Genomic DNA, 25844 nt, shown 5'->3' on the forward strand with positions numbered 1-25844 from the left:
GGCTGTGGTGAGCTATGATCGCACCACTGCACTCCATCCTGGGCAACAGAGAGAGAGAGAGAGAGAGACCCTGTCTCTAAAAAAAAAGGCGGGGGCAGGTTGGGGGAAAGGGGAATAGTATAACATCTAGGATTTGATTTCAAATAGTCCAGCAAAATACAGCTGGCCCCCACACAATGTCATTTCATTGAATGTCATTCCATTATAACATTGATGATTTTCTAAAAATTGATTTTGGGCTGGGACCACCATCTGTGTGGAGTTTGCATGGTCTCCCTATGTCTGCATGGCATGTTTGAAAATTTTCATAATAATAATCCACTTTTTTTTTTTTTTTTTTGAGACATGGTCTCACTCTGTTGCCCAGGCTGGAGTGCAGTGGCACAATCTTGGCTCACTGCATCCTCAACCTCCTGGGCTCAAGAGATCCTCCTGCCTCACAGCCTCCTGAGTAGCTGGGACTACAGGTATACATCACCACACTCAGTTTTTGTTTTTTTTTTAAGATGGAGTCTCACTCTGTCGCCAGGCTGGAGTGCAGTGGCGTGATCTCGACTCACTGCAACCTCCGCCTCCCAGGTTGAAGTGATTCTCCTGCCTCAGCCTCCCGAGTAGCTGGGACTACAGGTGCCCGCCACCACACCTGGCTAATTTTTGTATTTTAAGTAGAGACGGGGTTTCACCATGTTGGCCAGGATGGTCTCAATCTCTTGACCTTGTGATCCGCCCGCCTCGGCCTCCCAAAGTGCTAATTTTTTAAATTTTTTGTAGAGATGGGGATCTCGTTATATTGCCCAGGCTGGTCACGAACTCCTGGGCTCAAGCGATCCTCCCACCTTTGAGTAGCTGGAATTATAGGTGCACATCACCATGCCCAGCTATTTTTTCTTATTTTTTGTAGAGATGGGGTCTTGCTATTATATTGTCCAAACTGGTCTCAAGCGATCCTCCTTCCTCGACCTCCCAAAGTGTGGAGATTACAGGCATGAGCCACCACCGGGATCCGGCAATAATCCACTTTTAAAAATAAGGAATGGGGGGAATAATGCAGTTGCTGTGAAAACCAAAGGAGAATGACAGTAACAGCCACAGCCGCCCCACAGCAGGGACTGGGAACTTCTGGGTGGGCATGCAGCACACCTCCCGGCCTGTGCCTTCCGTCTCTTCTGTGTGTCTCTAGGCCAATGGCAGCAATTGACTACAAGTAAGGGAATCCCTCGCCTCCCTGCAAGCTCCTCCCCTTTCTCCCCGAGCCCCGCCCTCTGCAGCCCCTCCCTGCAAGAGTGGGGCTAGGGCCCGGCAGGTGTGGGGTTAAGGGAGTCTGTTTGGGGCCCCCAGGAGCAGCAGCCTAAGCAGTGGCTGCAGCAACTGCAACAGCAGCGGCTGTGGCAGGCCTGGCCCCGGGCCAGCTGGCGGGAAGCCCCAGGAGGGAGGGAGGGAGGAGGAAGGGGAGGAAGAGGGGAAGGAGGAGGAGGAGGAGGAGAGGAGCAGTCAGCAGGCCCGAGGAGGCAGGACTTCCTGGTGTGGGGGTTGTCAACAGCCCAGAAAGAGAAAGACGGAGAGGCAGAGACCCAGGGGAGCCGAGGAGCGGAGACACGGACCCAGCAGGGTCACGCGGGAGGAGACTCGGGACACCCACTCGCTGGCTGCCACAGGGAGCAGAGGGGGGCTCGGCCGCCCCCTCCCACATCAGTCTCCAGACCCTTGGGGCTTCAGAGGCCGCTCCTAGGCTCCTCGGAGGAGGCGCGGGTTCCTTCTTTTCCGGAGAGCAAACTTTCCTCGGAGATGCCTGGCAGGATGAGCTGCGGCACCCGGAGAGGACAGGACAGCCTCTGATCGCCGCCTGCGTGCCCCGCCACTGCCCATGGCCAGGAGGCCCCAGGGAACGGACAGCCCGGCCTCTTAGGCGCCGGGACCCTCAAGCTCAGATCAGTGGCCGAGGCCCCAGAGGTAGGGTTCAGGGGTGGGTGGGGCGCTGGGGGGTAGCCGGGCAGGGCCTGCCCCAGAGATGTGGGAGCTGGGGTGAGGGTGGGGGCTCCAGGCCCAGGAGAGGTCTCTCTGAGTGGCCGGGCCAGGCTGGGGAGCTGCTTCACCCTGGTTCTCCCAGGCCCTGGAGTCCGAGCTCTTGGGACAATACGGGCCCCCTGAATCAGAATCCCAGGCGAGAAATGCCCAACTCTGGGACTCATCTGCCTCTTTCTACTCTGAGTGCCTTCTTGGATCCAGTCCTCTCTGCCCTGGTCTCTCATCTCTTGCCTGTCTCTGGGTCTCTGACGGTTTCCCCTTCCCCCACTCTGCTCCCCGGAGAGGAAGCCCCGGAGGTGGCCTGCCCACTGGTTTCACACACACACACACACACACACACACACACACACACACACACACACACACACACACACACACACACACACACACACTCTCTCTCTCTCTCTCTCTCTCTCTCTGTCTCCCTCTTTTTCCAGTTTGCAAACTCAGCTCTGGAGTTCAGCAGCAACAGCAGCAGGAAAAACCTGCCCCTGCTCCCCCCTCCTGCCACCTCCCCTCTCCTCTTCTCCCCTCACCCAGCAGGCACCCCCGGTTCCCGCCAGGCCCTCCTGCCATGTCGGACCCAGACGTCCCCAGGGGCTTGGATGCCCCCGCCATGTGGCCCCCTTGTTTCAGGGGTGCCTGAGCCCCTTCAAGGAGCCCCAACCCACCCCCAACCTTGGCCCAGCCCTGAGCCCCAGGGACCATGAGCGGGGGCAAGAAGAAGAGTAGTTTCCAAATCACCAGCGTCACCACGGACTATGAGGGCCCAGGGAGCCCAGGGGCTTCGGATCCCCCTACCCCACAGCCCCCAACCGGGCCCCCGCCCCGCCTGCCCAATGGGGAGCCCAGCCCCGATCCAGGGGGCAAGGGCACCCCCCGGAATGGCTCCCCACCACCTGGGGCCCCTTCCTCCCGTTTCCGGGTGGTGAAGCTCCCCCACGGCCTGGGAGAGCCTTATCGCCGCGGTCGCTGGACGTGTGTGGATGTTTATGAGCGAGACCTGGAGCCCCACAGCTTCGGCCGACTCCTGGAGGGAATTCGAGGGGCCTCAGGGGGCGCCGGGGGCAGATCTTTGGATTCCAGGTTGGAGCTGGCCAGCCTCGGCCTGGGCGCCCCCACCCCACAGTCAGGCCTGTCTCAGGGCCCCACCTCTTGGCTCCGTCCACCCCCCACCTCTCCTGGACCTCAGGCCCGCTCCTTCACTGGGGGACTGGGCCAGCTGGTGGTGCCCGGCAAAGCCAAGGCAGAGAAACCCCCACTGTCAGCCTCCCCACCCCAGCAGCGCCCCCCAGAGCCTGAGACCGGTGAGAGTGCGGGCACATCCCGGGCTGCCACGCCCCTGCCCTCTCTGAGGGTGGAAGCAGAGGCTGGGGGCTCAGGGGCCAGGACCCCTCCACTGTCCCGGAGGAAAGCTGTAGACATGCGGCTGCGGATGGAGTTGGGTGCTCCAGAAGAGATGGGGCAGGTAAGACCTGGGTTCTAGGGCTGGCCCATCAGCCCTGGCCTAACCTCTATCTTGAGCCTCCCTCCTCCTCCTCCCCCTCCTCCTCCTCCTCCTCACCCTCCTCTTCCTCCTCCTCCTCCTCCTTCTCCATCACTTTATAAGATCAGATAGCCCTCTTCTCTGTGCCTGCCAGGTCACTCTGAAGCCCCTTCCTCCTCCTTCGTTTTCTGTCTCAGCCTCCTTGCTGTTTTTCTGCACCCTCTCTCTTTCTCCCTGGCCTCTGATTCTCTGTCTTGGTCTTCATGTAGCCTGTAGCATATGTGGCCCCCTCATCAGGCCTTCTTCTGTCTTGGTCTCAGCCCCTCTGCCTCTAGGTGATGAGGGTGGAGGCCCCAGCTGGATAGCTGGGTAGCTGGGTCCCTAGGGGAGGAGCTGCCAGGATTTGGGGAGGAAAAGTAAAAGGTAGGCCTTGCACGCTGCCAGTCTCTGCACTGCAGCCCCATCCTGAATGTGGGGGTCTTTCTTTTCCCCCAGCCACCCATCTCAGTCCTGCCTCCAGCTTTGCTGTAAGCCAAGTGTCACTGAGAAATTGGGTGGGGGGAACACCTCTCAGGGACAGGGAGGGGGCCTGCTGGTTGATCCATTTCACCCCCAGTTGTCTGGCTCACCCCCGTCCATCTGAGCCTCTCTGTGATTGATAACTCGAGGGTGACCACTGTGGAGTGGGAGAGAAGAGCCCCAGAAGGGAGTTCAGTCCCATACTCTTTCTCCTTCCTGTCTCCAAAAGAGGAACAAGTCCGGGCTGTGGGGGCAGGATGCCTGGGTCCCCGTGGTGGGGGTGAGCAGCCAGAGACAGAAGGTTGGATACTTCTGTCCTGTGGGAGAATATAACACCTCGGAGGTCTGGGGAAAGGCAGGGAGTGTGAGGATGCGAACTCTTTCCCCTTCCTGGCCTTGGGCACAAACCACAGTATAAAAATAACCTGGGACTGGATGTCTGGGTCCTGTCAGGACCGGTCAGGACTGGCTCCCCACAAACCCCTCCTGGCCTCAAGCTCACGTCTCTCGTGATGCCCCCTCCTACCCCCCCTCCCCCAACTCTTCTTGAACTCTTGCATTCAGCACCCACCCCAGGGGAGAAGATGCTGTTTCTCTTCCTGTCCTGTCCCCAGACTCTTCCAAAGCAAACCCCCTTGGCCTCCAGCTTCCCTGCTCTCTGTCCTTAAGCCTGGCCTGAGCTTCTCTTGGGGCCACAGACCCTGCCTCTCTCTCTCAGTGCCCCCTACTCCCCAGCTTTCCCCCACCTCCTGATGGTCTTCTGTTTGCACGCATCTGTTTTGCTATTTCCTTGCCCAAAAGTCTGTCTCCCTTCCACGTCCCCTCATGCCTCTTCTCCCTCTTAACAGAGGGGAGTGGTGGAGAAGGGCCAGGGGACACCACCTGGGCCCCCTTCCTCTGCTCTGTCCCTTAACCACCCTGAACTCTCTGTTCTTGGCTTTTCTGAGAATCTGGGGCCTCCCGGGGCCTCACAGAGGCGTCTTGTCATGTTCCTGTCGCCCCCGCCCTTTTTGCTGCTGCCCCCAGAGCCTGTTGGGCTATGCAGGTCCACGCCCAGGCTCCGCCTCCCCCCAGCTCCACAACCAGCTCCGCCCCCAACCCCAGGGCAGAGCGCAGGAGCAGAATTCCACCTGAGTCCGAGAAGTTTGAGAGGGGAAGCGAGAGTGGGGGGTGGGTGAGGGGATGGAGGAGCAGTTTCTGAGGATCCATTCATTCTACAAATAGCTACTGAGCAAACTGACCTTCTAGCAGGGGAGAGACACAATAAATACTTTAATTTCAGATAATGTTAGGTGCTATAAAAAAATGAAATAGTTCAGTAGACCAGTGAATGATGGGGAAATGCCGCTCTAAGAGGTGACATTGGAGTCATTTTAAGAAGGCAGCCTGGGTGCAGTGGTTCACGCCTGTAATCCCAGCATTTTGGGAGGCCGAGGCGGGCAGATCACTTGAGGTCAGGAGTTCAAGACCAGCCTGGCCAACATGGTGAAACCCCGTCGTCTCTACTAAAAATAAAAAAATTAGCCAGGTGTGATGGCAGGTGCCGGTAGTCCCGGCTACTCAGGAGGCTGAGGCAGGAGAATCAGTTTAACCTGGAAGGCATAGGTTACAGTGAGCTAAGATCACGTCACTGCACTCCAGCATGGGCGACGGAGCGAGACACCAGTAAAGGCACAGGCTGGGAGCGGTGGTTCATTCTCCCAGCACTTTGGGAGGCTGAGGCAGGAGGATCACTTGAGCCCAGGAGTTTGAGACCAGCCGGGACAACATACTGAGACCCTGTGTTAATCAAAAATAAAAAATTAGCCAGTTATGATGGTGCATGCCTGTAGTCCCAGCTACTCGGGTGGCTGAGGCTGGAGGATCGCTTAAGCTCAGGAATTCAAGGCTGCAGTGAGCCATGATTGTGCCACTGCACTCCAGCCTGGGTGACAGAGTGAGACTGTCTCAAAAAAATAAAAATAAAACATAAAAGAAGGCAGACACTGCGTAGCCTCTGATTAGGGGTCCTGGCCCAGTGGGAGCTGGGGCATTGGAGTCTATTCTGGGTTCCTCCGTCAGTCACCCCCTCCTCCCACTTGGGAGACTCTCTCTAATGTCCCATACACCACTCCTCCCATTCCTTAGGTTGACCCACTTCTTGCTTCTAGTACCTGCCTAATGCCTTCTCCAGAGCTGGAGGAGGGAAGGACTGCGGGGACAGGACTCCTGGGTCCTCGAAAGAGAGTGGGGAGGTGGAGAGGGAGGAAGGCTAATAGGCAAGTTTTAAGGCAGCTGGTTCCTTTCTTTTCTCTTTTCATGTGATGGTTCCTACCTCTCCGCCTCCAGGTGCCCCCACTTGACTCTCGCCCCAGCTCCCCGGCCCTCTACTTCGCCCACGATGCCAGCCTGGTTCACAAATCTCCAGACCCCTTCGGAGCAGTAGCAGCTCAGAAGTTCAGCCTGGCCCACTCCATGTTGGCCATCAGTGGTCACCTAGACAGCGACGATGATAGGTAGGTGGGCTTCGTGGGGTGGTGGGGCGTGGGGTTCAGGTTCCCCGCCCAGCACCCAGGGTAGCTGTAAGAAAGTGCCTGGTAGGCATCCTTCCCCCAGGTTGAACTTGGAGAGGACCTCTTAGACAGAGAAACCTGGCCTGGGCATAGCCACTGCACACAGTTGATTTCGGACCCACTCCCTCTCTGTGGAGAGGGCTGGGTGGGACTCCCTGGCTCAGAACCGTCAGGTCACAGACTTTTTTAGAGTCTGAAGGGAGTCATTGTTGTCAGATTCCAGAGCTCTTACAGATTTAGAGATCATCTGGCCAACCCAGGAACCCACTGGCAAATGCATGCTCTAGACAGAATAGCAAATCAGGCCAGGGCACAGTGGCTCCCGCCTGTACTCATAGTGCTTTGGGAGGCCCAGGCAGGAAAATTGCTTGAGGCCAGGAGTTCAAGACCAAGCCCTGGCAATGTAGCGAGACCTCATCTCTAAAAAGAAAAAGAAAGAAAGAAAAAAAAAAATATATATATATATAATATATATATACATAAAGGAAGTAGGCTGGGCATGGTGGCTCATGCCTGTAATCCCAGCACTTTAGGAGGCTGAAGCGGGCAGATCACCTGAGGTCAGGAGTTCGAGGCCAGCCTTGCCAACACGGTGAAACCCTGTCTGTACTAAAAATACAAAAATTAGCCAGGCGTGGTGGTACGTGCCTGTAATCCCAGCTACTCAGGAGGCTGAGGCAGGAGAATCACTTGAACCCAGGAGGCAGAGGGTGCAGTGAGCCGAGATCGCACCACTACACTCCAGCGTGGGTGACAGAGCGAGACTCCGCCTCAAAAAAAAAACAACAAAAACTGAAAAAGAATGGAAATCAGTTTCCTCCCAGTTCCATCTCCCTCTTCCTCTCCTAACAAAGGACTGGGACTCCCTAACAGCACCTGTGGAGCGTGACATCCTGATAGCCCACAGGGTCTACTTTAGGATCCTAAGATTTCTAGAACCGAGAAAGCAAGTCCCTAAGATGGGCCAGCTAGGAACAGAATCAGAGCTAGGAACGGCAAAGGGGCAGGGGCAGCACTGCAGAGAGCGACTTTCTGGGGTTCTCCCTTTAGGGGACAGTGCTCTGTTGGGTGGGTTTTCAGGGCCAGGTGTCACCGTTCCTAAGAAAGCCAGCAAGCTGAAAAGGGAGGCCCAGAATCGTGAGTCAGAGATAGCCAGGCTGCCTGCTTCTCCCCGGGGACTGATAGGAACCGGGCAGAAGGGCTGGGGAGTCACCGCTTTTCTTTTGGAGGGAGGAGTGGGACTTCCCGTGGGAGGTTTTCAAGGGGAGGGACTTCCTGCTTGGAAGGAAATTGGGGGTGGGGCTTCGAGAGTGGGTGAGTGGGTGCCTGAGGGACCTATTCCAGATGGGAGTCGCTCCTTCCTGTCCTCCCCAGATCAGGGGCCGCTCACTGGGATCAGGGACTCAAGCCCACCACTGATAGGGTCCTGCGGCCTCAGGGAGGATAGGGACCTGGCAAAGGAGGTGGCCAGGAGCTGGTGGGACGGAGGGCAAGGGTGCCAGTGCTGGGTGGGGCTGGGCGGGGCTGGGCAGGACTGGGTGGCTTCTGCACGCCCCATTCCCACTCTCAGGAATGTGCGAGGTGTGAGGTCGGCCAGGGCCGGGAGAGTCACCTGCCGCCATCACTGCTATTCTCAGCGTTTCCCGCCCTCTCCCTCTCCCACTTGGGAGGTTCCCTGGCAAGAGGACTCCCCGTCCCTCCCCCACCCCTGTTGAGTTCACAGCCCAGCCTCCTGCTGTCTCTGTCTTAGAGGATTCAACCTCCTGAGGCCTCCGTCTTTCCCCTGTACCCTCCCTCCCTGCCTCCCTCCGTCCCACCCCCTCCCTGCACACCCCAATCTGACCGGTCCGGTTCCCAGCCTCCACTTCACCCTGCTGTGCTCCAAGGCTCTTGGGGATCTGTCCCAGCCCAGCCCCTCAAGCCCCACCCTGCCAGGCCAGCGGGTTTGGGTTGGGCCACCCCCTGCCCCCTAGGAATGGGACATGTAGGCCCCACCTCTCGTGTCTGGTGTGCACAGAGCTGGCAGGACAGGATGCCAGTGGCCTGGGACCTCCCTCTTAAGAGGGAAGGTGGGCTGAGATATTCAGTGCCTGGATCACAGGGAGGGAGTTGGGGACGCCTGACCAGTCCCTGAATCTGGGGATGGGCAAACAGAGGGTGCAGGTGAATCTAGAATGCTCACGTGCCCCAGGGCTGGAAATCCTTGTCCCCTCCTGGCAGGCAGGAGGTAGTTAAGGTGTGAAGAAGTGGATGGAAGGAATGGGGGTGGGGGCAGTGACCGGCCTGGGGGATCCAGGCATCATACAGAATGGATCCCAGGGACTTGGGAAAGAAAAGGTACATTTATTTATCCAGTGCCTCCCTTGGGTCCGGTACTGCCTTCACCCTTCTAATCCTAAAAAGCAGTTCCATTCTCCCACTTGCCAGATGAAGTATCTGAGACTCAGAGAAGGAGGTTTTTTTTGTTTTGTTTTTGTTTTTTTCTTTTTTAGATGGAGTCTTGCTCTGTTTCCCAAGCTGGAATGCAGTGGCACGATCTTGGCTCACTGCAACCTCTGCCTCCCGGGTTTAAGCTATTCTCCTGGCTTGGCCTCCCCAGTAGCTGGGACTACAGGTGCATGCCACCACACCCAGCTAATTTTTGTATTTTTAGTAGAAACGGGGTTTCACCATGTTGGCCAGGCTGATCTCAAACTCCTGACCTCAGGTGATCCACCCACCTCGACCTCCCAAAGTGCTGGGATTACAAGCGTGAACCACCTCGCCCGGCCAGGAGGGTTTTAGAAACTTGCCCAAGGGCCACCCAGCTAGTTTAAGTGGCTGGACTGCAGCTGGAGCCTGGGTCCAACTCCAAAGCCACACCTTCTCCACTGTCCTACTGGGATGCCTGTGTCCCAGGCAAAGAGGTGGCGGCAATGGTCTACGATATCCTTTCTCTCTAGGACAGTCAGGGACAGCTCTCCCAAGCAGGGCAGGGAGCCAGCCCCCCTTCCCCCTCCCTGACCTCCCCAGCCCCGCCCCAAAGACACCACAGATCCGGGACAGCGTAGAGACAGGGCAGCTGGATGACACTTTCTTGGCCCCAGACCTAGGCCCTGGGGGATCCCCTGAACCCACTGGAGAGTGTGCAGGGCTGGCCCCTGTCCCCAAGATCCCAGGCTCCCCATTTCTCCTAGGTGTCCTGCTTTTTATCTCATCTTCATGTTGAGGCCGTTTTATTTGACCCTCAAAGAGGAAGACCAGCTTCTAGGGCTGTCCCCGCCCCAGGACCAAGAGTCCTGCAGGGCTAAATCTCCCACTGTGCATGTCACACACTGCACAACTAACTCCAGGGGGTGCCGCTCATATTTGAAATCACAGTCAATGCTTGAAGTCACGACAGTTTTCCAGAAGATGGCATTAAGGATCTCGAAGAAGGGGGCATTTTCTAATCCATACAAACTTGCTTTTGGGCTTGTGGTGGAGGTCGATCCTGTCTCAGCAGCCCCTACTTTCCTCCCCCGGACCCTGTCAAAGAATTCTAGCACAGTGCCCACAACCCCTCGCTTTGGGGTCCTAAAGGGAAGGGCCTGCATTGCCAGAGCCCTGGTCCCTTGAAGTGTGTGTTAGAATGTTCCAATAGAGGCCCGGCGCGGTGACTCACACCTGTAATCCCAGGACTTTGGGAGGCTGAGGTGGGTGGATCATGAGGTCAGGAGTTCAAGACCAGCCTGGCCAACATGGTGAAACCCCATTTTGCCAGAGGCTCCCCGGCAAAAATACAAAAATTAGCTGGGCATGGTGGCTCATGCCTGTAATCTCAGCTACTCTGGAGGCTGAGGCAGGAGAATCACTTGAACCCAGAGGTGGAGGTTCCAATGAGCGAAAATCCCGCCATTGCACTCCAGCCTGGGCAACAAGAGCAAAAACTCCCAGGCGCTAGACAAACAGAAGACAGTCACCTGTCGGCTAACAAACGTTTATTGCTGTATTATTCCTTTATCTCTGGTGAGAATGAACACCTTACTTGACATCTTTACCCCTGAGTCTCTGCCCAGCAGAGCCCATGTTCCTATCCCTGTGTATCCAACCCCTTTGGTCTCTGTGAGTGTTTAATGGGGTGGTGGCGGTATTGGGCTTTCTGTGTTGGCTCCATCTCCACCCAGGTGTTGCTGATTGAAATAGCTCGAAAATTACTTTGACCCTCCTGCTGGCAGACCCACCTCCACCCTTCAACTTCTCCTCTCCCACCACCCCAAGAGTCCCAGATGCCCTTCCCCCACCCACCCCATCCTGCTCACTCAGGCCTAGTCACCTCCTTAGTTGCTCCACCTGTCAGCACCTTCTGCACCCAGAGCTGGGATGAAATGGAAAATTCCCAGCTCCCTTGTGCTCCCTTCCTGGCTGCAGGACCTTATCCAGGGGTCACCTTGAATTGAGTGCTGATCCCCCTGCAGGAAAGCAAGTCTGAGCTGACAGCCAGGAGGGAGGGCTTACAAGGGAGTCCAGGGATGTGGGCTGCAGCGCCTTGAGGCCCCTGCTCCAAGGGGGGCCCAGCTGGGGGCTGGAGGGCAGGACTGGGGATCCCGCCACAGCGCCAGAGTGCACGGGTGCAAGGGTGGGTCGGGAGCCTCAGGGCAAGAGCCTGGGGCCTGAGGGGTGGGAGAGGGAGCCTTGGAGGATGAGGTCGGCACAAGGGCCTGCGCAGGTGGGGCCTGAGAGTGGGGCTTGAGGGAGAGCCAGGTTCTGGGACCAGGAGCCCAACGTCGTGGAGCCAGCCTGGAGCCCGGCCCTGGGGGCTGTTGAGCCAGGCCTGAGTCGCCCTCTGGTGGCCACTTCCCAGACTGCAGCCAGACCCTGTCACCCCGGACTCCCAGCCCTCTTCCAAGCCCTGTTGCTCCTCTTCCCAGTGTCCCTTCTCCAAGCTCACTTCCCTTCCTCTCCTCAAACCCTCGCTTCCTCTGAGACCCCAGACCTGGGTCCCAGGCCCATAGGCGGTTTTTTGTTTTTTTTTTTTAAGACAGAGTTTTGCTCTTGTTGTCCAGGCTGGAATTCAGTGGCACGATCTCGGCTCACTGCAACCTCCGCCTCCCAGGTTCAAGCGATTCTCCTGCCTCAGCCTCCAGAGTAGCTAGGATTACAGGCACCCCCCACCACGCCCAGCTAATTTTTTGTACTTTTAGTAGAGCCAGGGTTTCACCATGTTGGCCAGGCTGGTCTCGAACTTCTGACCTCAGGTGATCCACTTGCCTCAGCCTCCCAAAGTGCTGGGATTACAGGCGTGAGCCACCACATCTGGCTTTTTTTTGAGACAAGATCTCACTCTGTCATCCAGGCTGGAGTGCAGTAGCACGATCTCGGCTCACTGCAACCCCCACCTCCTGGGTTCAAGCGATTCTCCTGCCTCAGCCTCCTGAGTAGCTGGAATTGCTGGCACCCTCCACCACGCCTGGCTAATTTTTGTATTTTCAGTAGAGATGGGGTTTCCCCATGTTGGCCAGGCTGGTCTCAAACTCCTGACCTCAAGTGATGCACCCACCTTGGCCTCCCAAAGTGCTGGGATTACAGGTGTGAGCCACCACGCCTGGCCTTTTCGCTGTATTTGTCTTCTAGGGCTTTGGGCTCAGTTTCTGTTGCCATGGTAACCTTTCCCATTTTTGGTCTTCTCTGGAGACTCAGGGACCCTCTGGCCAGATCCCAGGGGTCACCCATGATGTGAGCCTTCTGGGGTTTTTTGGTGGGAGAGCGCTCATGATCTATGGAAGACCACGAGCACATCAGAACGCCCCCTACCCCAGCCACCTCCACCCTCTTTCCCAAGGCCTTGAGTGACGGAGGGGACAGGATGGGGTCGGAGGTGGCGAGGGGCCTCCGAAGGCCAGGCCCTTCCTCTCCCTTCACACCCTTCACTCCCCCCTCAGACCCAGGCTTCTGCCCCACGCCCCTCCCCTGGCCCAGCCACCAGCTGACTTCCTCGGCCGGCCCCCTCCCCTCCACTCTGGGATTGGTGCCAGGGTGAGAAGGGGACACTGGCACTGACTGTGTCTGGGAATTCCCGCCCACCGAGGAGCTGAAGGGAGGGGGGGTCCCCGTGTCCCCAAGGAGCCAATAGCAGCCAGGCCTTGCCCTTGGGGGGGTGGTGTATATCTTTCAGGCCAGCACCCCCGAGGCACTGTCTCCTCTCTGCCTGCCTGGCACCAGCCAGACCCCGCTCTGCCCGGGGGGCTCTGAGCCCCCCAGGCATTCCCTTCACTGCATCCCTCTCCATTGGGGGGGTGTCTAAGGACCCTTTCCCCTTGGGCATGGCCCAGCCAGGGGTCTCTGTCAAGTCCCTGGTGTCGTCTTATGAGACCCGAGTGGTGGGGATGGCTCCGGGGCCGCCCCGAAAAAGGGGCTGTGCCTCTTCCCCTTGCTCTCCCCGGGGCGCGTCCCCTATCCGAGGGACATCTGGGCCCCCGCCCCACCGGGGCCTGGGAGGCCCTGGGCAGCGGCCCTCAACCCGCAGGGGGATGGACAAAACCCTCCTCTCCCTCATTCTCTACTGTCACAGGTACAGGGGGGTGTGGGCGGGAGGCTGTGGTCCAAGAAACCCGCACCTGGGAAGGCTCCTCCTCTCCTCCCCTCACCTTCCTGTGTCTCTGCAGTGGCTCCGGAAGCCTGGTTGGCATTGACAACAAAATCGAGCAAGCCATGGTAAGAGAAGCCATCTTGGTCCCAGGAGGTCCTGGCCCCCTTAAGCCATCCCTCCGCCCCAGCCCTGTCCTCTTCCTTACCAGGGAACACCAACTCCCAGCTTCTCCATCCCTCTCCCTGCTGGGCTGCTGGGCATCCTCTGCCCCCTCCTGCCACCACCTCCACCCTTGACTTTGCCCAGCCTCTAGTCTGGCTACTGGTCCCCATCTCTGTCTTTGAGCCCTGACTCTGCCTCTGTCCCTCGTCCTTTTCCCCTGTCCCTTCCCTGCTTTGTCCCTCATCCTCTGGACACTGGGGACTGTCTCCCACCCTGGCCCTCAAGGCACTGGGCAGGGGATGAGGCACCCACCCCGTTGACGCTGTGCCTGTCCCGGGGCCCCCAGGACTTGGTGAAGTCCCACCTCATGTTTGCGGTCCGGGAGGAGGTGGAGGTGCTGAAGGAGCAGATCCGGGAACTGGCGGAGCGGAACGCTGCGCTGGAGCAGGAGAATGGGCTGCTGCGCGCCCTGGCCAGCCCGGAGCAGCTGGCTCAGCTGCCCTCCTCGGGGGTCCCACGGCTTGGGCCCCCTGCGCCCAATGGGCCCTCTGTCTGAGCCTCCCTTCCCTTACAATGTGCCTTTGGGGCTGCCCGGCCTTGCGTCAGCCGCCTGCCCCCTCTTCCTATGCAGCTTTAATGTCCCCGTGTCCCCGGGGTGGGAGTTCAAGGCTCAGTAATGGCCTGGTCCCCCGGCACCTGCCCCATCTCCTCATCATCCCCAGCCTTGATGGAGGAGGGAGGGCTTCAGGACGGGGCGTCAGAGGGAGCCCCCTCTGGGAGGGAACCAACCCCCACCCTCCCTCCTGGGACCCCCCAGAAGTAGACGGCTTGGGGGAGTCGGAGGCTCCCCAGCAGACACCCCACCCCCATCTTGTTCCCTTGAGGTGCCTCCTCTCCTCTGCCCAGGGGAGGGAGTGTGGACAGTATCTGGAAGTTCTGGGATTCAGGTTGTTATTAAAATAATAATAATAATTAAAAACTCTGAAGAAACTTGAATTTGGAGGTTGACATCTCGTTCGTTGCTTGTGTTCAGACTCAGGGGTCGCGCCTGCCATTTAGGGCTCCCCTGAGATCTTTTGCAGACTGGGGAGGTTTAAAGCGTGGGAGACGGAGGAATTGAGACAGAGGCTGGAGAAGGGAGCCAGCGGTTCGGGTCCTGGGAAGGGGCAAGTGAGGATTGGGGGTGGGGGGGCGTCTGCCCACGTGCTGGGCGGGGGGACCGGGAAACAATAAGGTCTTTGGTGGATGCCCAAGATCCACCCCCGGCTTCCCAGTGTGTCCCCTCTGCAGGCTGGATCCGGGTGGCTGCTTGGGGGCGGGGCGGGGGGCCCTGAATGGGCCCCTTGTCTCGGGGCTGGGTGTGGGCCAGGCTCCCCGGGCACACGGTGCCCTTGCCAGGCCTGGCCAGCCGCCGTGGCTCCCACCCCCGGCCAGCTAAGGACGGGCCCTGTGGGTGAGCTCTGCCCCTCCCTGGCAGCCTGGGCTCCGGTCCCAGGCGGAAGAGTCAGCAGCAATGGAGAAGGACCCCATCTAGTGGGGAAGAGGCGAGAGCTGCAGCTGTAGCCCCAGGAGGCCCCTAGCCCCGGGATCCCCTGGCCCCAGCAGCCTCCAAGGAGGCTGACCTGTCTTGGAGTGCCTGACTCTCTGCCTCCTTAGGTTTCCCTAGGTTCATAACCTTGGGCAACTTCTTTGGTTTTTCTTTTTTTTTTTTTTTTTTCATTTCTCCTTTCTTTTTTTGAAACAGGGTATTGCTCTGATGCCCAGAGTGCAGTGGCACAATCACAGCTCCCTGCAGCCTCCATGTCCCTGGCTCAAGTGATCCTCCTGCCTTGGCCTCCCTGAACTATAGGTGTGCGCCACCACGTTCAGCTAATTTTCTTTACTTTTGTAGAGATGGGGCCTTGCTATGTTGCACAGGCTGGAGTGCAGTGGTGTGATCATAGATCACTGCAGTCTTCAACTCCTGGGCTCAAGTGATCCTCCCACTTCAGCCTCCTAAGTAGCTGGGACTACAGGCATGTGGCACTATGCCCAGCTAGAGATGGAGTTTCGCTCTTGTCACCCAGGCTGGAATGCAGTGGTGAGATCTCAGCTCACTGCAACCTCCACCTCTCAGGTTCAAGCGATTTCCATGCCTCAGCCTCCTGAGTAGCTGGAACTACACGTGTGCACCACCACACCCAGCTAATTTTTTTTTTTTTTTTTGTATTTTTAGTAGAGAAGGGGTTTCACCACTTTGGTCAGGCTGGTCTCAAACTCCTGAACTCAAGTAATCTGCCTACCTCAGCCTCCCAAAGTGCGGGGATTACAGGCATGAGCCACTGCGCCTGGCCTAAATTTTTTGGTAGAGACCATCTCGCTATATGGCCCAGGCTGATCTCAAACTGCTGGCTTCAAGTAATCCTCCCACCTTGGCATCCCAAAGTTCTGGGATTACAGGTGTGAGCTACCACACCTGGCTCTCTTAAGTTTTTTCCTTCCTTGCTTCCTTCCTTCCTTCCTTTTTTGTCTTTCTTTTTTGTTTTTTTCTTTCCTTCTTTTCTTTCTTTTGTTCTTTTCCTTCTTCTTTCTCTCTCTCTCTTTCTTTCTCTCCTCTCTGTCTCTCTCTCCTCCTTCCTCCCTCCTCTCCCTTCCTTCCTCCTTCCTTTTTTTTTTTTTTTTTTTTTTTTGAGACAGGGTCTCATTCTGTTGCCCAGGCTGGAGTGCAGTGGCACAATCATGGCTCACTGCAGCCTCCACCTCCTGGGCGCAAGCAATCCTCCTGCCTCAGCCTCCTGAGTAGCTGGGACTGCAGGCACACACCACCACTCCCAACTGATTTAAACTTTTTTTTTGAAAAATTTAAACATAGTGAGTTGGGGGGGGGTCTCACTATGTTGCCCAGGCTGGTCTTCAACTCCTGGCCTCAAGTGATCCTCCTGCCTCAGCCACCCAAAACACTGGGATTACAGGCATGAGCCACCATGCCCGGCCCCCTTCAGCTTTCCTGAATTTCAGATTCCTCTTTGGTGAAGTGGCACTAACAATAATACCTATCTTGAAGGGCTGCTGTGAAGGGACTGCAGGATGTGATGCAGGAACAGTGCGTATTAGTTTGTTACGTGTTAGTTTATTTTCCCTGGATCTGAGCGAAGAAGAGCCAGGGTGGAAGAGATGGACTCTGTGGGTCTGGGCAGGGCCTCGGGGGTTGGGGTCGGGGCCAGGCAGCCTCACAATGGTCTAGAACTCTCCCTCACTGTAGGTTCTCACCTACTTCGACTCCTCTCCCTGTCCCAGGGAGGGGAGAAAAGGTCTGGGATTCATTGCCAGGAGGGGCTTCCCCCAGGATTTCCTACTTCTTTCTTTACTGCTGTGCTTGAAGCTCACAGGAGACCCCTCAAGAGGTGGTCACTGGCCCACAGCCCACCCCATCCCCCACCCGCCACCCCCACCGTACCAAATGCTAGCTCTGCCCTTTCTTCTATGTTTTTCCCATCAAGAGAGATGGTTGTGGTCATGAAGTTCTTCCGATGGGTTAGATGGGCTTGGCAAAGGATTATTTCCTGGGTGAGTTTCCGAGACCACTCTGTCCTCATGATGCGCTGGGATGAGGGCATGGGTCGCAGCAGCCCCTTACTGCGTGGGTTCCCTCCCTTCCTGGCCTGTGGCCAAACAAGATGGAGTGGGGAGGAAGGAAAGGACAGCTGGAGAGGGGCTGGAGGAGAAGGAAGAGAGGCCAGGAAACTCACTGCTCCATCCCTTTTGTGCCTTCTTTTCTGTGGATGGTGTTGTCTCTGCCCTGCCCCTCTCTCCTGTCTCTCCTCTCTGTGTCTTGGTTCTCAGGTTTTCTTCTGGAGGCAGAAAATTAAACCAACCATCTCAGGACACCCTGACTCCAAGAAACACTCATTGAAGAAGATGGAGAAGACTCTCCAGGTGGTTGAGACTTTGAGGTTGGTCGAGCTCCCAAAAGAGGCTAAGCCCAAGTTGGGTGAGTCCCTCGAGCTGGCAGATCCCTGCGTGTTGGCCAAGACTACAGAGGAGACCGAGGTGGAGCTAGGCCAACAGGGCCAATCCCTACTGCAGCTGCCGAGGACAGCCGTCAAGTCTGTCTCCACGCTCATGGTCTCTGCCCTGCAGAGCGGCTGGCAGATGTGCAGCTGGAAGGTCAGCACCATCCTAACACCCCCTCCCTCTTTCCCCAGCCCCCAGTGACTCACCCCTCCCTCTGATTACTTGTTCAACAATTGTTTCCTGGCCTGGTGCAGTGACTCACGCCTGTAATCCCAGCACATTGGGAGGCTGAGATGGGAGGATTACTTGTGCTCAGGAATTCGAGACCAGCCTGGGCAACATAGCAAGACCCTGTCTCTTAAAATATCTTTTTCTTTTTCTTTTTCTTCCTTTCTTTTTTTTTTTTTTCCCCCCTGAGACAGAGTCTCCCTCTGTCGCCCAGGCTGGAGTGCAGTGGCGTGATCTCGGCTCACTGCAACCTCCACCTCCAGGGTTTAAGCAATTCTCCTGGCTCAGCCTCCCGAGTAGCTGGGGACTACAGACTCCCACGCCTGGCTAATTTTTGCATTTTTAATAGAGACAGGGTTTCACCACGAGGCCAAGCTGGTCTCGAACTCCTGGCCTCAAGTGATCCACCTGCCTCAGCCTCCCAAAGTGCTGGGATTACAGGCATGAGCCACCATGCCCGGCAAATGTTTTCTTTCTTAGCCAGGCATGGTGGCTCATGCCTATAGTCCCAGCACTTTGGGAGGCTGAGGCAGGAGGATCACTTGAGGCCAGGAGTTCAAGGCCAGCCTGGGCAACAAAGCGAGACCCCATTTCTACAAAAAAGTTAAAAATTAGCCAGGCTTAGTGGTGCCTGTAGTTCCAGCTACTTGGGAGGCTGAGGCAGGAGGATCACATGAGCCCAGGAGTTCAAGGCTGTAATGAGCTATGATTGTGCCACTGCACTCCAGCCTGGGCAATAGAGCGAGACTCTGTCTCTTAAAAATATATATATATTTCTGGCCGGGCACGGTGGCTTACGCCTGTAATCCCAGCACTTTGGGAGGCCGAGGCAGGCTGATCACGAGGTCAGGAGATTGAGACCATCCTGGCTAACATGGTGAAACCCCGTCTCTACTAAAAATACAAAAAATTAGCCAGGCAAGGTGGCGGGTGGCTGTAGTCCCAGCTACTCAGGAGGCTGAGGCAGGAGAATGGCATCAACCCGGGAGGCGGAGCTTGCAGTAAGCCGAGATAGCACCACTGCACTCCAGCCTGGGCGACAGAGCGAGACTCCATCTCAAAAAAAATAAATAATAAATATAAAAAATATTTCCTATGCGTCCACCAAATGCCATGTACTAAAGATACAACAATGAACAAGACTTGCAGACTTGCAGGGCTACAGATGAGATAATAGGCATTGCTAGTTCAGTATCCACACATTGTTGAGTGTGACATTGTCAAGCGGGCTGTAGGACCCCAGGAGATAGGCATGTTATCCAAACCTAAGGAGTCAGGTGAGGCCTTTTTTTTTTTTTTTTTTTTTGAGACGGAGTCTGTCGCCCAGGTTGGAGTGCAGTGGCAGGATCTCGGTTCGCTGCAAGCTCCGCCTCCTGGGTTCACACCGTTCTCCTGCCTCAGCCTCCTGAATAGCTCGGACTACAGGCACCCGCCACCACGCCCGGCTAAATTTTTTTTTTGTATTTTTAGTAGAGGCGGGGTTTCACTGTGTTGACCAGGATGGTCTTGATCTCCTGACCTCGTGATCTGTCCACCTCGGCCTCCCAAAGTGCTGGGATTACAGGTGTGAGCCACCACGCCCGGCCAGGCAAGGCCTTCTTAACAGAAGTGAGGGTAAAGCTGAGGCCTGAAGGTGTTAGCTTGGCTTGAAAGGGTTGTTAGGGGAAGGTGGAGGGAGTGGGAGGGGTGTCCAGGGAGTAAGAATGGCAAATGTGTGGCCAGGCACAGTGGATCATGCCTGTAATCCCAGCACTTTGGGAGGCCAAGGCAGGAGGATCATTTGAGCTCAGGAGTTCGAGACCAGCCTGGGCAACACGGTGAAACCCTGTCTCTACAAAAAATACAAAAATAAGCCAGGAATCGGTGGCTCACAGCTGTAGTCCCAGCTATTCGGGAGGCTGAAGTGGGAAGTCTGCTGGAGTCTGGGAAGTGGAGGCTGCAGTGAGCCGAGATCATGCCACTGAGGCAGGTGGATCACCTGAAGTTAGGACCAGCCTGGCCGACATGGTGAAACCCTGTCTCTACTAAAAACAAAAACAAAAATCAGTGGGGCGTGGTGGTGCACCGCTGTAATCCCAGATACTTGGGAGGCTGAGGCAGGAGAATCGCTTGATCCTGGGAAGCAGTGGTTGCAATGACCCGAGATTCTGCCACTGCACTCCAGCCTGGGCAATACAGTGAGAGTCTGTCTCAAACAAACAGAAAAGAATAGCAGATGTGTGCAGAGCTGGCCCAAGGTGTGTGGGTTGGAGTGGAACGATCCTGAAGCCTAAAGTCAGCTGGTAGAAGGCAGGGTTGCCAAGTTGTGAGCTTTGGATTGGACCCTTAGAGCAATGGGAGCCCTTGAAGACATTTGAGCAGAGGAGTGACATGATCAAATGTTGATTTTGAAAGCTCACCTGCACTCATATTTGGGTAGGATTGTAAGCTTGTTCAGCCCAGCCTGGGCAACACAGGGAGACCCCATCTCTACAAAAGTAAAAAAATTAGCCAGGCATGATGCATGCCTGTAGTCCCAGCTACTTGGGAGGCTAAGGTGAGAGGACCACTGGGAGGTCAAGGCCACAGTGAGCTATGTTCGTGCCACTGCACTCCAACCTGGGTGACAGTGAGACACTCTCAAAAAAAAAAAGGAAAAAAAGCACAGCAACTCTGGAAAACAGGATGGTCATTTCTCTCTCTCTCTTTTTTTTTTTTATGATGGAGTCTCACTCTCTCGCATAGGCTGGAGTGCAGTGGCATGATCTCGTTCACTGCAACCTCTGCCTGCCAGGTTCAAGCAATTATCCTGCCTCAGCCTCCCGAGTAGCTGGGATTACAGGCACTCACCACCATGTCTGACTAACTTTTGTATTTTTAGTAGAGACAGAGTTTCACCATATTGGACCATGCTAGTCTCGAACTCTTGACTTCAGGCGATCCTCCCGCCTCAGACTCCCAAAGTACTGGGATTACAGGCGTGAGCCACAGCGCCTGGCCAAGAGTGGTTATTTCTTATAAAACTAACCACGCAGTTATCATATGACCCAACAGTTGTACTCTTGGGCATTTATCCCAGATAAATAAAATCTTATGTTCACACAAAAATCTAAATGTGAGGCCAGGCACAGTGGCTCACGCCTGTAATCCTAACACTTTGGGAGGCCGAGGCAGGTGGATCACAAGGTCAGGAGATCAAGACCATCCTGGCTAACACAATGAAACCCCGTCTGTACTAAAAATACAAAAAATTAGTCAGGCGTGGTGGCGGGCACCTGTAGTCCCAGCTACTTGGGAGGCTGAGGCAGGAGAATGGCGTGAACCTGGGAGGCGGAGCTTGCAGTGAGCCGAGATAGCGCCACTGTACTCCAGCCTGGGTGACAGAGCGACACTCCATCTAAAAAAAAAAAAAAATCTAAATGTGGATGTTCACAGCAGCTTGATTTGTAATAGCCAAAATCAACCCATGTCCTTCAGTGGGTGAATGGTTAAACTGTGATACCTTCAAACCCCAGAATGCTACTCAGCGATAAGAAGGGACAAACTGGCCAGGGGCAGCGACACACCTGTGATCCTAGCACTTTGAAACACCAGGCGGAAGCATCGCTCGAGCCCAGGGTTTCGAGGCCAGCCTAGACAACATAGTGAGACCCCGTATCTGCAAACAAACAAAACAAACACACAAATAAATAAAATTCTAAAAAGATGGAAAGGACAGGGCCGGGCATGGTGGCTTATGCCTGTAATCCCAGCACTTTGGGAGGCCAAGGCAGGCATATCACCTGAGATCAGGAGTTCAAGACCAGCCTGGCCAACATGGTGAAACCCCGTATCTACTAAAAATACAAAAAAATTATCTGGGCATGGTGGTGGGCTACTCGGGAGGCTGAGGCAGGAGAATCGCTTGAACCTGGGAGGCGGAGGTTGCAGTGAGCTGAGATCATGCCACTGCACTCCAGCCTGGGCAACAAAAGTGAAACTCTGCCTGAAAAAAAAAAAGGCCGGGCACGGTGGCTCACACCTGTAATCCCAGCACTTTGGGAGGCCGAGGCAGGCGGATCTCGAGGTCAGGAGATCAAGACCATCCTTACTAACAGGATGAAAGCCCATCTCTACTAAAAAAAAAAATACAAAAAAATTAGCCAGGCGTGGTGGCAGGCGCCTGTAGTCCCAGCTACTCGGGAGGCTCAGGCAGGAGAATGGCGTGAACCCGGGAGGCGGAGCTTGCAGTGAGCCAAGATTGTGCCACTGCACTCCAGCCTGGGTGACAGAGGGAGACTTTGTCTCAAAAAAAAAAAAAAAAAAGGTAAAAAGGACAAACTATTGATACACACAGTAACGTGGGTGTGAATCTCGAGGGAAATTTTTTGTTTTGTTTTGAGATGGAGTTTCACTCTCATTGCCCAGGCTGGAATGCAGTGGTGCGACCTCGGCTCACTGCAACCTCCGCCTCCCAGCTTCAAGCTATTCTCCTGCCTCAGCCTCCCGATTAGATGGGACCACAGGTGCCCACCACCACGCCCAGCTAATTTTTTGTATTTTTAGTAGAGATGGGGTTTCACCATGTTAGCCAGGCTGGTCTGGAACTCCTGACTTCAGGTGATCCACCCACCTTGGCCTCCCAAAGTGCTGGGATTATAGGCATGAGCCACTGGGCCTGGCCTCAAGGAAATTATACTGAGTGGAAACAACCAATCCTAAAAGGTTATATTCTGAATGATTCCGTTTATATTATCTACCACTCTTGAAATAACAAAAGTCTAGAAATGGCGAACATATTAGTGGCTCAGTGGTTTCCAGGGGCCACAGAGATGGGGGGAGAAGAGTGTAGTTATTAAAGGACAACATGAGGGACACTTGTGATGATGCAAATGTTCTGTATCTTTTTTTGTTTTGTTTTCGTTTTTTGCTTTCTCCTGTCTGATGGAAATGTTCTGTAGCTTTCTGTTTTGTTTTGTTTTTATGTTTTTGTTTTTTGTTTCTCCTGCCCGATGGAAATGTTCTGTACCTTGACTGTGGTAGTTGGATACATGAACCTGCATACTGGATAAAACTTGGTAAAATTACACACACACACACACACACACACACACACCAGTGAGTACAACTGGGGAAATCTACATAAGATCAGTAGATTGGATCAATGTCAATATCCTGACTATGATATAATAGTATAGATTTGCAAGATTTTCCTATGAGGCGAACTCAGTAAAGGGTGCACAGGATCTCTATGATTTCTTCCAATTGCAGGTCAGTCAGTCTGCAATGATCTCAAAACAAAACAAAACAAAAAAACAGTTTAGGCCGAGCGTGGCGACTCACGCCTGTAATCTCAGCATTTTGGGAGGGTGAGGCAGGTGGATCACTTGAGCTCAGGAGTTCAAGACCAGCCTGGGCAAAACCCCATTTCTACAAAAAAAAAAAAAAAATATATATATATATATATATATATACACACATACACACACACACACACACACACACACACACACATACATATATATAAAAGTTAGCCGGGCGTGGTGGTGCACGACTGTAGTCCCAGCTACTCAGGAGGCTGAGGTGGGAGCATCACTTGAACTTGGGAGGTGGAGGTTGCAGTGAGCTGAGATTAGGCCACTGCACTCCAGCCTGGGTGACAGAGTGAGACCTTGTCTCAAAAAAAAAAAAAAAAAAAAAGGCAAGGCATGGTGGCTCACGCCTGTAATCCCAGCACTTTGGGAGGCCGAGGCCGGCTGATCACTTGAGGTCAGGAGTTCGAGACCAGCCTGGCCAACATGGTGAAACCCCTTCTCTATTAAAACTACAAAAATTAGCTGGGCGTGATAGCGAGCACCTGTAATCCCAGCTACCCAGGAGCCTGAGGCAGAAGAATCGCTTAAATCCAGGAGGTGGAGAATGCAGTGAGCTGAGTTCATGCCACTGTACTCCAGCCTGGGTGATAGAGCAAGACTCCATCTCAAAACAAAAAAAAAAAAGAAGAATAGAACTGATGGGCCAGGTGTGATGCCTCACGCCTGTAATCCCCAACACTTTGGGAAGCCAAGGCAGGAAGATCTCTTGAGCCCAGGAGTTCGAGACCAGCCTGAGCAACATAGCAAGACCCCGTCTCATTTAAAAAAAAAAAAAGGATAGAAATGGCAAACATTTGATGCAACCTGAGAAGGCTTTCTGGAGGAGGTGATGTATGAGTTGGGCTGATGGGAGAGGTGGAAACAGGGAGCCCTTTGCTGTTTATCTATGGGTCGTTCTAGCGGCAGTTTCTCCCTAGACCCAGCTATTTACGCGTGCACATCTTCTCTTTCTCTTACAGTCATCAGTGAGTTCTGCCTCAGTCAGCTCCCAAGTGAGGACGCAGTCACCTTTGAAGACTCCAGAGGCTGAGATGCTGTGGGAGGTGTACCTGGTGCTGTGGGCCGTTCGGAAACACCTGCGCCGGCTCTACCGCAGGCAGGAGAGGCACAGACGGCACCACGTCCGATGCCATGCTGCCCCGCCCCCCGACCCAACCCGGCTCAGTCCCTGAAACTGGATGCCCAAAGTCCCCTCTAGGGGGAACCCCAGACCCTTAGAGAGTCCTGACCTCACTCTTACCTGGGGTCCCATATCAGCCCCTTCATTCCATGTATTCCAGTAGTAAAACAAGTATCAAAATATTGGGAAATAAATATCAGATAGTTCTGAGTCAGTATGGAGTGTGTTTGTGGATGGCGGGAGGGGATGAGAGGAGTTTGGGTGGGTCAGGGAGAGACCCCTAAGGTGAGAGCCTAAATCCCAGTGGGGGTCACCTATGGGTCTATTTGGGGGGAAGCATGGTCAGCACGTTTCTGCTCTGGGTCCCACCCCCTTCTTGGGGCCGAAATGCCTGTTTGTAACTCCACCTTTCCTTATAAGGACAGTAACAGCTGCCATTCACCAAGGACCCAGTCCTGTCAGCTGCTGTCCTTACCAATCCTACAAGAAAGGTATTTAGGGTGGATTACGGGACTTGTCCAAGGCTCAGCAAAGGAGGCCTTGCTGGAAACTGCCAGCTCCCAGGGGTAGCCCACCACCCTGCCTCTCTGGTGCTGAAGGGCTTTGCCATGGGCTTGGCTGTGGAGAGTTGTGCGTGTGCAGACGCACATAGGGGCTGTGGGAGATGCATCCACCTGCTGTGAAGGAACTCCAGCCCCGCTGCCTGCTGCCCGCGCCTCACCAAGAGCTGAAACTACACCTCCAGGGGGCTCTACAGGGACCATGCTCACGGCAGGGTCGGGTGAAGGCTGCATCCTAGGAGCTGGGTGAGGGATTTGGCCTGGCACCATGGGAATAATGACCTAGAGGGAGGCTGTGGCAATTTGGAAGGAGGTTGGAGGGCAACGAAAACAACAAGAAGGGAGACCCAGCAGCCTCAGGTCCCCTCTCGGAGTAGCCAAGCCACATGAAGGTGCAGAGGTGGCTCTCCAGGAAAAAGCAGGGTTGTTTCACAAAAGCAACAGCAAGGCCGGGCACGGTGACTCATGCCTATAATCCCAGCACTTTGGGAGACTGAGGCGGGAGGATTGCTTGAGCTCAGGAGTTTGAGACCAGCCTGGGCAACATAACAAGACCTTATCTCTTAAAACATCTTTTTCACATGGTGAAACCCCGTTTCTACTAAAAATACAAAAAATTAGCTGGGTGTGGTGGCATGTGTCTATAATCCCAGCTACTTGGGAGGCTGAGACAGAATAATTTGAACCCGGGAGGCAGAGGTTGCAATGAGGTGAGATTGCACCGCTGCACTCCAGCCTGGGCAACAGAGTGAGACTCTGTCTCAGAAAAAAAAAAAAAAAAAAGAAAGAAAGAGAAAAGAAAGGTCATGTAGCTTTCATTCTGCACATGTTACACAGCAGGTGTTCAACACATGAGTTAAGTGACTTCACTGGGAATCAGTCCTGAGTGAAGCCTAAAGTCAAAGCCTGCTTTCAGGTTTTCAGGCGGGGCCTCAAAACAGACTAATAAAGAGCAGCTCATGTCTGGAGTTTTCAATCACCAATTATTCATCACGTCTCTATTATCTGCCAGGAACCCCTCTGGGGGTGAATGGTGTTGGTGCGGGATCTGAGTCCCAGGAAGCCCTGAGATTTAATGGGTCCTGAGGTTTGGAGTAGTACCTAGCTGTTTAACATCAGGGATCAGCCCCTCCGAGTCTTTAGAGATGAGCTCCTCATCGCTGGGGACCTGAGGTTTCAGTGAGAGGAGGGGAGGGGAGAGTAGGACGAAGCTGGGCCTCTGAGGGTCACTGGTAAAATAGCCTTGCAAGTAGCTACAGGCCCAGGAGCTCATCCAGGCTTGACGCTGTGGGCTTGTGGAAAGCAATACTGCTCTCGTT

General features: G+C 55.0%; 2 protein-coding genes across 3 annotated transcripts; both read left to right on the plus strand.

The window, feature by feature from the left end:
• Positions 1-906: 906 nt before the first annotated feature.
• TSC22D4 (TSC22 domain family member 4) lies at positions 907-14287 on the plus strand. Of its 2 annotated transcripts, none has more exons than XM_004045906.4 (5): positions 907-1950; positions 2463-3493; positions 6359-6525; positions 13206-13254; positions 13638-14287. In XM_004045906.4, the coding sequence occupies exons 2-5, from the start codon at positions 2732-2734 to the stop codon at positions 13845-13847; spliced, it is 1188 nt and encodes a 395-aa protein (XP_004045954.1). In that variant the 5' UTR covers positions 907-1950; positions 2463-2731; the 3' UTR covers positions 13848-14287. The 2 variants fall into 2 exon arrangements, with proteins under 2 accessions (XP_004045954.1, XP_018886971.1); XM_019031426.3 differs by having other exon boundaries at positions 1469-1950; positions 2566-3493.
• Positions 14288-14477: 190 nt separating this feature from the next.
• SPACDR (sperm acrosome developmental regulator) lies at positions 14478-24179 on the plus strand. The gene is made up of 4 exons (XM_019031428.4): positions 14478-16674; positions 16771-16837; positions 17114-17437; positions 23805-24179. The coding sequence occupies exons 1-4, from the start codon at positions 16445-16447 to the stop codon at positions 24015-24017; spliced, it is 834 nt and encodes a 277-aa protein (XP_018886973.2). The 5' UTR covers positions 14478-16444; the 3' UTR covers positions 24018-24179.
• Positions 24180-25844: the final 1665 nt, after the last annotated feature.

This window comes from Gorilla gorilla, chromosome 6 (genome assembly GCF_029281585.2).
Source record: "Gorilla gorilla gorilla isolate KB3781 chromosome 6, NHGRI_mGorGor1-v2.1_pri, whole genome shotgun sequence".
Classification (NCBI taxonomy): Eukaryota; Metazoa; Chordata; class Mammalia; order Primates; family Hominidae; genus Gorilla; species Gorilla gorilla.

What these genes read in the sequence shown, in the direction of transcription:
- TSC22D4 (XM_004045906.4), top strand. Translation starts at nt 2,732, where the DNA reads ATGAGCGGGGGCAAGAAGAAGAGTAGTTTCCAAATCACCAGCGTCACC. An exon ending in CTAGACAGCGACGATGATAG is followed by an intron (nt 6,526 to 13,205) that starts GTAGGTGGGCTT and finishes GTGTCTCTGCAG; the next exon opens with TGGCTCCGGAAGCCTGGTTG. An exon ending in ACAAAATCGAGCAAGCCATG is followed by an intron (nt 13,255 to 13,637) that starts GTAAGAGAAGCC and finishes CGGGGCCCCCAG; the next exon opens with GACTTGGTGAAGTCCCACCT.
- SPACDR (XM_019031428.4), top strand. Translation starts at nt 16,445, where the DNA reads ATGGACTCTGTGGGTCTGGGCAGGGCCTCGGGGGTTGGGGTCGGGGCC. An exon ending in CACAGGAGACCCCTCAAGAG is followed by an intron (nt 16,675 to 16,770) that starts GTGGTCACTGGC and finishes TTTCCCATCAAG; the next exon opens with AGAGATGGTTGTGGTCATGA. An exon ending in GGCAAAGGATTATTTCCTGG is followed by an intron (nt 16,838 to 17,113) that starts GTGAGTTTCCGA and finishes CTTGGTTCTCAG; the next exon opens with GTTTTCTTCTGGAGGCAGAA.